This window comes from Neoarius graeffei, chromosome 14 (genome assembly GCF_027579695.1).
Source record: "Neoarius graeffei isolate fNeoGra1 chromosome 14, fNeoGra1.pri, whole genome shotgun sequence".
NCBI lineage: Eukaryota > Metazoa > Chordata > Actinopteri > Siluriformes > Ariidae > Neoarius > Neoarius graeffei.
In genome coordinates, this window is record NC_083582.1 from 43,015,174 (window position 1) to 43,029,189 (window position 14,016).

Below are 14,016 nucleotides of genomic sequence, written 5' to 3' on the forward strand. Positions count from 1 at the left end.
AAACTTACTGCTTTACTCTTGTGTATGCGCTCGATGCCTGCCTGGTCCATCACTTTTAATCGCTTTTATTGCATGAGGGAGGTTTTTTACCCCCCTTCCGTGGTACCTATGCAGCACTACAGCCGCAACAGGAGTAAACACAACCTCTTGAAAACTCTCACAGTAAACTGACCTGACCAGAGAGAGGGAGAATCGTCTGCTAAGAAAGACCAATAAATTATTGGCAAAATCATATTAGCCTACATTTACATACTTTCTGAACTTGGACACAGGCTTTCGTCTAAACCGGGGAACAGGGGCGCTGTATGGAATCAATTTTGTGCCAAAATGTTCATACAATAGTTTTGAAATATCAAACAAAAACGACAAATCAAAATACAAAAAAAGAAAAAAGTTAATTTTTTTAGAATGGCAAACAAATTATTCGTGTAATCGTGCAAAATATCAGTCTATTACTCTTCAGAAACCTTTTATTTTTGTTCCGCGTCTTTCTCAGTTTTGTTTGCCGTAATTTATTTTGGTTGCGATTCCAGCTTTCTCGTTTGCGCTCCCTGACTTTTTGCTTGCAGTTTTGGCACAAACTTCACGTGTGGGTGGGCTGTCCAGGAACGCATTCCCATTGGCTAACTTGTGTTTGACTGACAGCTACGCTCAGCCATTCCCTACTCGGATTCTGGCGGACTGTTTGACGAGTGACCGATCCATTGACGGTAAACAAGGATCGAGTGGACTTCAGTGGCAACAAAATCCTGAATTAATTCAACAAAGTGTAAATTCAATATCATATGGCCCTTTTCCACTACCCTTTTTCAGCTCACTTCAGCCCGACACGGCTCGCGTTTCGACTACCAAAAACCAGCACAACTCAGCTCGTTTCAGCCCTGCTTAGCCCCTAAAACTCGCACCGTTTTGGAGTGGGGCTGAAGCGAGCCAAGCCGTGCCGAGTGAGGCTGGGGGCGTGAGCAGACACTCCCCTGTGCACTGATTGGTGAGGAGGAGTGTCCTCACATGCCCACACACGCCCCGCGAGCGCGCTGGGATCTGTAAACACCGCAAACCCGGAAGGAGAATAATTACGAATTACGAGAATTTCTGAAGCCTTATGCGCCTCGCCTCATCTATACGCTCTTGCCAGTATCTGTTGGCGTTGGTGGTAACAACAAGCCACAGCACCAAGACCAGCAACACTAACGACTCCATGTCCTCCATGTTTATTGTTTATTATTCGGGTCGTGAGACTACCGCTTAAAAGATCACTGATGTCACTGTTTGCGCTGCTTAACGACATCACGTGACATCCACCCACTTTCGCTAACTCCACCCAATGTGTCCACCCACTTCCAGCCAGCACGGTTCAGCGCGGTTGTAGTCAAAATGCAACTCCAACAGCCCCACTCAGCTCGACTCAGCCCAACTCAGCACGGCACAGCCGCGTTTGTAGTGGAAAAGCGGCAATAGTCACCACTGAAGTGCACTCGATCCTTGTTTACCGTCAATGGATCGGTCACTCGTCAAACAGTCCGCCAGAATCCGACTAGGAAATGGCTGAGTGTAGCTGTCAGTCAAACACAAGTTAGCCAATGGGAATGCATTCCTGGACAGCCCACCCACACGTGAAGTTTGTGCCAAAACTGCAAGCAAAAAGTCAGGGAGCGCAAACGAGAAAGCTGGAATCGCAACCAAAACTAGACCGGACAATTCCCCGGGGGAAATTGAGAGAGGATGCAGTGCGCGAAGCAATTGGGTCACGCATGTTTGCTGGCCGTGAATGTGTGACCTGCTATGAAGCTACAATGCCATGATTTGTGTGTGTGCTTGAGACAGCAGCCCCCCCTCTCTCTGCTCCCTCACTGGCCCCAGTCGGCATTGCTGTTTTTTGCTCAGGAGCAGGCCTCGAACAACGACAAATAACTCGACAACGAAAGCAGCTATTCACAAAATTCTTTCACAGTGAGCGCTAGAAGGGTCTCCTGAATACACTGATGTAATTTTTTGTCTGTAGTGTTAAAAATGAGGACACTAGAGCAAGTTAAAAATGAGTGACTTTTCTGTCACATTTATAATGGGTGTCAATGAGGCCTCTCGGCTGCACTGTCCTCAGTTTGAGGCTTCTCATTCAAAAACTGTAAATCCTATCGGTTAGGTAGACACATTGTGTGAATCAGGACAAGTTTTACTACTACTTTTGAGAAAATCATGTCTGTAGAGTGAAATTTGTGGCTGAAAACACAGTTTAAGCGAGAAAGTTTGAGCTATTTTTTCAAGCTGTCTACACTCTAAGTAAACGAGCTCCACTGGTGTGTAACGCAATAGACACCCATTCAAAAGCCGGATTTTCTCCCGGAACCCACATGGCGTTTGAGCCGGGACTGATCCGAAAGTGTAGAACCTAGCAGAAAAGTTGAATGCCAGATCCACAGAGGAGAAGTTTTCCTACGTTTTAGAGTCTGAATCACGTCTCTAGGTGAAAGCATGCCAGAGCAGCGGACGTCTGAAAAACGTTGAAAAAGTGCTTTTTTTTCAATTAATTCCATAGAAATGAATGGGGTTTTTTTGGGCGATTTTTTCGCGACTATGTCGCGAAAAAATCGTATTCTGTAGAGAAAAGTAATAGCATAGCGAGTCCGATCGAGCCACACGTTTTGATATATTGTTTGTCTGTGTGCGACGTATGGTTATTGAGTTATTCGAAATCGAAATTTGTGTAGGAGGAAGAAAAAGAAGAATACGGAAGAAGAAGAAACACGTAGAACAATAGTTGCAGTGCTTTGCACTGCAACCTATGGGCTCCCCTAGGGGAGCCCATAGGTTGCTGTGCTGCAGCACTGCATCCTAATAAATTACGTCAAACAAAACTGAGAAAGATGCGGAACAAAAATAAAAGGTTTCTGAAGAGTAATAGACTGATATTTTGCACAATTACACGAATAATTCGTTTGCCAGTCTAAAAAAATTGACTTTTTTCTTCTTTTTTTGTATTTTGATTTGTCGTTTTTGTTTGATATTTCAAAAGTATTGTATGAACATTTTGGCACAAAATTGATTCCATAGCGCTACGCCCTCTTACCGAAATGCCGATTGAACCCCAAGTCACACTTAGGCCATGCACTTATATGCTACTGCACAACATGCAATCTTTCTCAAAACGATCTTTTCTCTGTGAAAACATCCCAGCAACACCACGTGACAATGTGTCTGATCATCAAATACGTTATAATTACTCCAAAAATATTCCAATCATACACCGCCAGACGGTGCAAAAACAATCAGAATTGGTGTTTTCCAGACTGAGGCGCCATGTTGTTTACTTGTCGCGGCTGCTCTCGCGAGATTTGACATGGGTTACATACAAGGTCAGCTGACTTGTAGAGCGAGATTTCTCGAGACTGAATGACCTTTCAACTACCGGCGCGGGAGCTTTTGACAGAAGTAGTTCGCGAGTTGTTTTTGTTGACACTTGGGCATTTAAAGATGTCATCCCGCGGCACGAAACGGAAGAAAGCCAAAGACTGTCCGGGGCAGAAGATTACTTTTCTTTATCAATGTTGAAAATTTGTTACAATTTCCCTCTCAGATAGCCTCAGAATATCCCATTGTAGCCTCAGTTTTTCAAAGGCTTCGCATGGCGCGGGGGGGAACGGACAACCGACACCCCCCCCCCGGTCGCTTCGCTCCCTCGCCATGGTGAGCGCCCTCATACTAAATTTTTCTAGAAAAACCCCTGGGACATATTCACCGACACCAGAACTTCACACAGTTTTAAAAGTAACAGCCGTCCTATGTTTTTAAAATTGCATTACAGTCAAATGCAGCACTAATTGCACAATCATTCATCTGTTTGTTGGTTTGTTTTTTTAATTCCACCCAGTGACCGTACTGCTAACCTTGTGCAGCTATGGAAAACACTCAACATGGCAGAATTAACCTTCAGCCACACATCACCTTCACTACTGTGTGCACGGTCTGATTGTGCACGTCTCACTCAAGAAGCTGTAACTCACACTGAATATTAATACAAGGCACCGATTCACAGCCACAACACACACGGTCATTCCTAATGACTGAGGAAGCCATAACCACAGGAGACTCACAGGATTACTCAGCAAACAAACATTTAGCAAATAAATGTGTTAAAACGGTAAGAAGAAAATTACCTAACAGACCAGGGCAAAGCAGATGTTAAAGTGTGATCATGCATTTAACACTGAGCGAGCAACATGATATAAGAGCAGATTTCATGTTACTTCATGGTCTTCTGAATGGAGATCGGGACATTACTTTACAATCAGTTCAGAAGAATAATAATGATAGCTTGCCTGGGTGACGTTAAATTTGTCTTGTACGGTGTACAAGAGCGCCTGCTACAGTGGTGCTTGAAGGTTTGCGAAGCCTTTAGAGTTTTCTACATTTCTGCATAAATGTGACCTAAAACATCATCAGATTTTCACACAAGTCCTAAAAGTAGATAAAGAGAACCCAGTTAAACAAATGAGACAAAAATATTATACTTGGTCATTTATTTATTGAGGAAAATGATCCAATATTACATATCTGTGAGTGGCAAAAGTACGTGAACCTCTAGGATTAGCAGTTAATTTGAAGGTGAAATTAGTGTCAGGTGTTTTCAGTCAATGGGATGACAATCGGGTGTGAGTGGGCACCCTGTTTTATTTAAAGAACAGGGATCTATCAAAGTCTGATCTTCACAACATGTTTGTGGAAGTGTATCATGGCACGAACAAAGGAGATTTCTGAGGACCTCAGAAAAAGCGTTGATGCTCATCAGGCTGGAAAAGGTTACAAAACCATCTCTAAAGAGTTTGGACTCCACCAATCCACAGTCAGACAGATTGTGGACAAATGGAGGAAATTCAAAACCATCGTTACCCTCCCCAGGAGTGGTCGACCAACAAAGATCACTCCAAGAGCAAGGTGTGTAATAGTCGGCGAGGTCACAAAGGACCCCAGGGTAACTTCTAAGCAACTGAAGGCCTCTCTAACATTAGCCAATGTGAATGTTCATGAGTCCACCATCAGGAGAACACTGAACAACAATGGTGCACGTGACAGGGTTGCAAGGAGAAAGCCACTGCTCTCCAAAAAGAACATTGCTGCTCGTCTGCAAATTTTCTAAATATCACGTGGACAAGCCAGAAGGCTATTGGAAAAATGTTTTGTGGACGGAGGAGACCAAAATAGAACTTTTTGGTTTAAATGAGAAGTGTTATGTTTGGAGAAAGGAAAACACTGCATTCCACCATAAGAATCTTATCCCATCTGTGAAACATGGTGGTGGTAGTATCATGGTTTGGGCCTGTTTTGCTGCATCTGGGCCAGGACGGCTTGCCATCATTGATGGAACAATGAATTCTGAATTATACCAGCAAATTCTAAAGGAAAATGTCAGGACATCTGTCCATGAACTGAATCTCAAGAGAAGGTGGGTCATGCAGTAAGACAACGACCCTAAGTACACAAGTCGTTCTACCAAAGAATGGTTAAAGAAGAATAAAGTTAATGTTTTGGAATGGCCAAGTCAAAGTCCTGACCTTAATCCAATCGAAATGTTGTGGAAGGACCTGAAGCGAGCAGTTCATGTGAGGAAACCCACCAACATCCCAGAGTTGAAGCAGTTCTGTACGGAGGAACGGGCTAAAATTCCTCCAAGCCGGTGTGCAGAACTGATCAACAGTTACCAGAAACGTTTAGTTGCAGTTATTGCTGCACAAGGGGGTCACACCAGATACTATAAGCAAAGGTTCACATACTTTTGCCACTCACAGATATGTAATATTGGATCATTTTCCTCAATAAATAAATGACCAAGTATAATATTTTTGTCTCATTTGTTTAACTGGGTTCTCTTTGTCTACTTTTAGGACGTGTGTGAAAATCTGACGTCGTTTTAGGTCATTTATGCAGAAATATGGAAAATTCTAAAGGGTTCACAAACTTTCAAGCACCACTGTATCTGTTAAGTGTGAGTGTGTGCAAAGTTCCTAACCTGCAGCAGTGGGGTGTGGACGTGAGAAACAATGTGAGGCAGTCTCCGCCACTCTCTTATAGCCAGGCTGCTGGCCATCTCCACCAAGCGCTCGATAAAGTTGAGCTGCTGCTCCTCTGGGTGACAGATGGCCAAATACCCACGGTGCATGTTCACCTTCCATGCCATCTCCTTAGGACAGCTCAGTTCCACCTGACACACACACACACACACTTTAACAATTCCAATTGGATTTTAATTATTAAGATTTCAGTTTACTGCCTCCAGAACAACAAAAACAAACAAACAAACAAACAAACAAACAAACAAACGTTAGGGCAAATCCCAAATGGCTTCCAATTAATGACAGATGCTCACTATATAGGGTATAACAATGGCACCATCAACCCTACATAATGCACAACATGTTCAATAAAACGTCATTTGGAATTTCATCCATAAAACACTCCGATATTAATTACATTTAGCATAAATACAGAGGTGATGAGAAATCACGCACGCTGATTAGTCGAGAGATTCGGACCATTTCTCAATAATCACCTCCAGCGACTCGGCAAAATGGCGGCCAAGCGCTCCGTCACGGTAAGCGAGGAAGAATTACAAATTATGTAAGAAAATGCTGTTCCTAAAAGCACTAAACATGCTACGAAGTTTGGTTGAAAACTATTCAAAGGTAAGGTGGAATTGTATTTATTTTATCTATTTCAAAACAGTATTTTATGAGTCTCGTCATTGATAAGTGACAACTCTGCGTGCGCCTTTATTACATTTGCATTAGGGTTGCAAAGGGGCGGAAAATTCCCGGAAAATTTCCATGGAAACTTTGGTACGGGAATTTAAAAAAAAAAAAAAAAAGCACTGGAATTACGGTAAATTAGGGGAATTATTTAATTTTTTATATATATATATATATATATAAACATTTATTATTTATTTATTAATTATTTATTTAATTATTTATTATTAAGTCATAAACAAACAAACATTATTGCAAAATGGAGACAATTAAAACACATGATTACAACATTTTAGCACATCTGATGTCCCATTAAACTAGCACTAACACATTTTGCTGTAGCTAGCTAGCATGAGAATTTATTCAATGAAATGTTCTAATTATCTTACATTTACAGTTATTTTTACCAGTAAGCTAGCATTAAATTTAGTTTTCTTACATGAAATGTTCATAGGAAGCTTTCATTTAGCTTATCTGGTTTCCCATTAAGCTAGCACAATTTGCTGTAACTAGGATCACAAGCTAACTACTTCAATGAAATGGCACAATTCTAATTTACAAGTAAATTAGCACTAGATTTATTCTACTATACCTTTTCATTTTTACTTAAATACCATAATAGATAAAAAAAAAAATCATCCTCAAACATCCTCAAAACTTACTTGATGGCATGTAGTCCTTTGTCTGTAATGTGTGATCTCGGCAGTTTGTATTTAAAACAGTTCTAGCTCTTCAGAATTCTAGAAGTTATTGTGCATGTGATAGAGGGATGCAAAATGCATGTAAGGGGTGTGGCTTCAATGGCTCCTGAGAAAATAACGTTTTGTCCATGTGAGTGAGTAACAGTGCACTATGCACAACTTTATTCCCATAAATCTGCCTCTTTTAACCAAGATTATGCTACAATATTTTTTTCTACTTAATTGATGTCCACTTTCAAAATTCCCAGTCTTTTCCCAAAAATTCCTGAAAATTCCCGAAAATTCCCATGGAAAGTTTCCACCTTTGAAAATTCCCGGAATTTGCAACTCTAATTTGCATGCCGCTTTTGAAGTTTGAAATACAATTTTTTTTAAATGCAATTTGTTTAAATTATCACCTGTATTTATACTAAAACAATTATCCGCCTCAGGCTCAGTGAATATCGGTGAATAATAACCTCGACAACTTCTCCGTTGTTATTCACGGATATTCACCTCGCCTTCAGCAAATAATTGTTAAGCAACGCCAATTTTAGAACTTGGTTCTTTTTGGTATTTCATCAGAAATGTGATCATTTTAAAAATGCGTGTGAAAAATTTAAATGTAAACTGTGTCTTTATTTAGAACCCTTTCCACCAACAAGTGACACTGGATCGAAAAGGTTGAGGAAACCTGTTTTAATAAAACTTTTTTGGTGACCAAATACAAACCATGGAAACATCAACAGGAGAATATTATACAGTAAATATTAAAGCGAGACGGCCTTTCGATTTTATAAAATTGGTGAAATTTAGTTCCCTCTGAAATTTGGTCATTGTGATAGATGTTTATTTCTGTAATATTTCACAAAATATCAGGCCATTCTGTGGCTGGGAAGTTATTTAATTTGAGAGGATTCCCTCGCAAGTAATGTGCATGAAATCGCTCGCTTCGCGCAGTCAAGCAGACAGAAGTCATCCGCGTGCGCAGGTTTACCTTTGAGCGTGCACTGACGGCTCCATCATTCTGCCGCTAAACGAACAGCTGATCACACCGAGGTGCTCGCTGAGCGCAGATATTTCTTAGTTTGGTCCTGCGTTTCCTTTCCTTCGTATAGGACATAACGTCTTTTCTTCTCGCTTTCCGTTACTGTAGTCGGTCTTTGACGTTTCATTCGCACACTTGCGTCCTCCATTTTCCTCTCCTGTTTCAAATTTATATCCCACAATACTTTGCACGAACGGGGAAAGCCCACCACATGATGCATGACGTAGTATCTTGAATTGGGTCATGGTGAAGCAGGAAAAAAAAAAATTAGCGGAGAATTTAGGGCCACATGGCCTTAAATTCATTAATTGTTCTATTTTAAAACAAAAAATTAATAAAATTGGAAGTCTGTGATTCAAATTCAGTTGCTTCCGGTCCACTAAACAAAAACAATTGACTTGTCAGGGAAAATTCTTTTTATGACCTACACTTGAAAAATCTGAAAGGCAGTCTACCTTTAACATGGTAAAAAATAAATATAATTTTTCCAGTAACCGTAAAAACACATACAACAAATTCAGTACTCACCAGGCCTGGGTGGTGCTTATTTTTTGTTATATAATTACTGATTAACATAAATATATACGGTTTTGCAATACCTACAAACAACTACGTTTCTGTTGCATATTAAAATTGCTCAATGCAAAAGTATAAAAGAACGTCACACGCACTTAATATCAACCATTTCATATCATGATGCGATATACTGACAGGCCGAATCAGCATTACTTCACAGCAAAAAAAAAAAAAAAAATTGCAGTGGATAGCAACGGGGAGGGGGCGGCACGGTGGTGTAGTGGTTAGCGCTGTCGCCTCACAGCAAGAAGGTCCGGGTTCGAGCCCCGTGGCCGGCGAGGGCCTTTCTGTGCAGAGTTTGCATGTTCTCCCCGTGTCCGCGTGGGTTTCCTCCGGGTGCTCCGGTTTCCCCCACAGTCCAAAGACATGCAGGTTAGGTTAACTGGTGACTCTAAATTGACCGTAGGTGTGAATGTGAGTGTGAATGGTTGTCTGTGTCTATGTGTCAGCCCTGTGATGACCTGGCGACTTGTCCAGGGTGTACCCCGCCTTTCGCCCGTAGTCAGCTGGGATAGGCTCCAGCTTGCCTGCGACCCTGTAGAACAGGATAAAGCGGCTAGAGATAATGAGATGAGATGAGCAACGGGGAGCTCTGCATTGGTACAACAGTATTATCCAAGTTACTGTTAACGGTTAACGTTGTTAAAATGTTACAAAACAGATTATTAACCGTGTCCGGGAAACCAAGAGAACAAAAGGTTGCTGGCATTCAGCTGTGCAGCATGTTGATAGGAGTGGGGTGAGTTACAGCCGTGGGTCACAGCACGTTTACCCCGTGCAACATTTTGATGAATATCCCTGCAGCAGCGTTTGCCATATCGTCTATGCTTTAATTGAAAGCCGGAATATTCCAAACTTCCTGAGAGCAAAAGCTACCGCAGTACACTGCACCCTGGCACAGCGCAAACAAATCTCTTCCCAGCAGATGTTTGCGCAATTATTCAAGCAAGTATCCGTAAATATTAGATGCATAGTGAATGAAGGGAGAAGGCAGGGAAGTGGGCCGACAGTGCCGGACGATTTAATTAGGTGTCACCTTAGAACAGAAACCTCAGTGGATTCATTCCCAGTCTCCTTGAAAAGGAGCAAGAGTATTCATCATGTGTCAAGTGGCATTCATGCCCTTTTTCCTCCGACTTAAAGACAGGGCCATAAATTAACTACCAACAGAGGCGCTACGTTTCTGAAATGTCGTAAACAGCAGCTTCCTGTTTACCACAAACCACCCATTAGTGTTCCCCTGATACTCAGGAGGTCTAATTTTGGGGTGATCTCTCCGCTCTCTCGTCAATCGAGGAAAAGTGTACGAGACGATCGACAGCTAAGGACCTGAGGAGTGTTGGGTGTTACTCTGGGTTTACCTGCACCAGTGCTTCCTTCATGGCAGCCCAGTTGGAAACTCTCCACGCACACTCCAGCACCAGGTATGGGTTGGTATGACCTTTGGACTGGCCGTATTCAGTCAGCGCCTCCCACTGGTTCAGTTCCTTAGAGCAGCTGGAACAGAGGAGAAACAAACCCAGCCCATGGTTAAACCTTTTCTGAATATATGCCTCAGAGCAAAAGTAACTCAGCACATGCCAAATTCCATAAATTGAATTTTGGGTGGATTACAAAATCCAGCGTGGCTTGAGGAGAGCAGCCTGTCATCTTGAGCCAAGTTCTGAGGGAATGTTTGGCTATGCAGCAGAGAGCTAAGACAGGTCGGCTTCCAAGGACTTAAAAAGGCTGTGGAACCTACCGGATCCAGTGATCCTCCCACAGCTGGTACTCAGGGAAGATGGCAGGAGATGTGTTGGTCCTCTCGTGCTCTTTACGGGCTTTCTCCATGGCTCTCTCATAACTCTCTTGTGCCTGGTGGGAAGAAAATAATGATTCATGTTTACAGATTCGACAGGAAAACGTCGAAGGTTGAAGATCAGGGTACACATCTACCTGTTCAAAGAAACCATGCTGCTCGTAGGCAATGGCTGTGCTCGTCTCGGGGAACTTGCAGCGCTTCTGCCACAGCCCCGCCCACATGTCCTCTTCCTGCAGCAGGGAGTACAGCTCTGCCAGGGAGTCCAGGATCTCCTAAGGGACACGAATACAAATACATGCTTAGAGGCTATGGAGCAACACTGAACCATATCGAGCATGTATTTTGGGATGTGGCGGTTTTGTTCGCCGTTTCTATCATTTTTTTTTCACATCAAAACTTAATGACTCAAGAGTAAACTGTAGACATGGGTAGGTTTAGATCACAGCGTGAGCAAGTCTGCTTAGGTTTATAAGCCGTTCACCTCGTAGGCTGCTCTGGATCACTAGAAAGCTACAGTCAACATTTGCAAGCAACATTACAGAAGCTTTATATTTTTGTCATTTAAAGCACATTTCAGTGAGGGCGGCACGGTGGTGTAGTGGTTAGCGCTGTCGCCTCACAGCAAGAAGGTCCAGGTTCGAGCCCCGTGGCTGGCGAGGGCCTTTCTGTGCGGAGTTTGCATGTTCTCCCCGTGTCCGTGTGGGTTTCCTCCGGGTGCTCCGGTTTCCCCCACAGTCCAAAGACATGCAGGTTAGGTTAACTGGTGACTCTAAATTGACCGTAGGTGTGAATGTGAGTGTGAATGGTTGTCTGTGTCAGCCCTGTGATGACCTGGCGACTTGTCCAGGGTGTACCCCGCCTTTCGCCCGTAGTCAGCTGGGATAGGCTCCAGCTTGCCTGCGACCCTGTAGAAGGATAAAGCGGCTACAGATAATGAGATGAGATGAGCACATTTCATAGTTTTAAATAAAAGTCAAAATGTTTTCAGGTTTGTCTTCATATGCCGAGTAAAATTTGCCTCGCGCGTTGTAGGAATCTGGTCGCGCTTTCATTAAAATGAATTAATGATCACAGAAAGCCGAGCTGCACTTATGAGGTCTCTGCTTAGAATAAGCCTTTGCTGAACCTGGGCAGATCTCCAACCTCCCAGAGATCATTAAAAACAAGACGAAAGAATTAGGAAGGAGTCCTGAGTGTACCTGCTGAGGGGGCGTGATGCTCTCCTGCTCGTAGAACTCGGTGCTCTGTTTGGGTTTGATGTGAAGGCTGAGGCCTTTCTCGAAGGCCTGCTGTTCGAGCATGAGGGTGGAGCGGAGCCACAGATTGTGCGTCTTGCCGAGGTACTTGAGCACGCAAGGCCTGATTGGGATAGGAGGAACACACTGCGACATGGCTTCCACAAAGCAGTTGAGCGCACTGGGCTGGCAGTCTCTCTGAGCCTGGTGACTGCCGCTGCACAGGAACGGGCCCATCTCCCCAGACAGGGCCTGCAACAAGGCCGTGGGGCACAAGGGCACGTTCAGTATTCATAGAATACGGTTTAAAAAAAAGATTCTTCAAGCTTTGAGAGCAAGTGTATCGAATTGCTTTAAAAAGCGTTATTCTCTTGTCAATATGTACCTGGAAATATTTTTCAATGAATATTTATTCAAAACGCCAAGTGGAATAAAAATGGAAATGACGATCAGAAGGTCATTCACGTGACAAACCTTACATAATGTACGCTAATTCAGTTCTTCTTCTTCGCCACTTAGCCAAAACAAAGCCATAACGTACTTCGTTTTAACACTTTAGAAATGCAGATTAAAGATTCACAGCACCCATTATCACAAATCAAAGCTATACCTTAATGCTTAAGACATCTGGCCCATTAAATTCCTGATATTTGCATAAATGCATTAATTTCTTCCTCATTACCATGGCCTGCATGTGTAACTGCTATTGAAGAGGGCAAGGAGTCAGAGCGCCTGCTTCCCATGAGCCTACTGATTAGACTGGTGTGAGGGACGACACAAGACCTCTGACACCATCAGGGCATTTAGCTTGCAGAATAGGTGGTGTTGTGATATGCAGCATGAGCACTGAAAAATACTTCAAAAGGTTCCTAAGGTCAAACCAAGAATTTGGTACAGGGCTATTTTTAGCAGAACCAAGTACTGAAAGGCTGCTTTTTTTTTTTTTAAACGCTCGGGTGTAGGTGTGAACCCAGGTACAGGAGAGGACAGTGGCACTCACATGCTGCTGACGGTCTGACAGGATCTTCCAGAGACGAGGGAAAAGCTGCACCCATGTCCTCTCAGCCAACGGTGTGGAGATGTGACAGAGCTGTACGAGAGCATTCAGTAGCACTCCGGTCTAAGAAAAAAAAAAACACGCTTTCAGCTCAGTTATTTACATAATGCATTAACCCCTTCAATGCCCTTGGACGAGTCACGTACGCCATGAAATCTTTTACGTACGCTACTCGTCATAAACACCTCCTTTTATGTACCTTACATGGTACATTACTTTTACTTCACAGTGGCACGTTACCGCGAGTTGGCCTAGTGGTTAATGTCTCGATCGGGAGTCCTATTCACGGCCGGGTCATACCAAAGACCATCATAAAAATGGTACCCGGTTACAAGGACCTGTGGTGTACATTGTGTTTTCAAGTAATAGTAAGTCATGCTTGTAGACAGGTTCTCATTGATGAGACCTGTTGTCTTGTTTTTTTTTTTTTAATTACTAAAGTTATTTTTACTCTGGGGGCGGCACGGTGGTGTAGTGGTTAGCGCTGTCGCTTCACAGCAAGAAGGTCCGGGTTCGAGCCCCGTGGCCGGCGAGGGCCTTTCTGTGTGGAGTTTGCATGTTCTCCCCGTGTCCGCGTGGGTTTCCTCCGGGTGCTCCGGTTTCCCCCACAGTCCAAAGACATGCAGGTTAGGTTAACTGGTGACTCTAAATTGACCGTAGGTGTGAATGTGAGTGTGAATGGTTGTCTGTGTCTATGTGTCAGCCCTGTGATGACCTGGCGACTTGTCCAGGGTGTACCCCGCCTTTCGCCCGTAGTCAGCTGGGATAGGCTCCAGCTTGCCTGCGACCCTGTAGAACAGGATAAAGCGGCTAGAGATAATGAGATGAGGCAAATATTAAAAATATAAAAGTTCTGAACAAGTTAGAGAAAAATCATCC

The 14,016-nt window shown here is 43.2% G+C and overlaps 1 protein-coding gene across 4 annotated transcripts in view; it reads right to left on the bottom strand.

The window, feature by feature from the left end:
- Nucleotides 1-14,016, bottom strand: part of trrap (transformation/transcription domain-associated protein) — a 198,789-nt gene that overhangs the window by 54,751 nt on the left and 130,022 nt on the right. For all 4 annotated transcript variants that reach the window (XM_060939722.1, XM_060939721.1, XM_060939723.1 and 1 more), the window contains exons 52-57: nucleotides 13,081-13,200; nucleotides 12,045-12,332; nucleotides 10,980-11,117; nucleotides 10,786-10,898; nucleotides 10,406-10,541; nucleotides 6,005-6,196 (exon numbers count right to left, since the gene is read on the bottom strand). In XM_060939722.1, coding sequence (XP_060795705.1) covers nucleotides 6,005-6,196; nucleotides 10,406-10,541; nucleotides 10,786-10,898; nucleotides 10,980-11,117; nucleotides 12,045-12,332; nucleotides 13,081-13,200 — 987 coding nt within the window. The remainder of the gene's footprint in view (nucleotides 1-6,004; nucleotides 6,197-10,405; nucleotides 10,542-10,785; nucleotides 10,899-10,979; nucleotides 11,118-12,044; nucleotides 12,333-13,080; nucleotides 13,201-14,016) is intronic.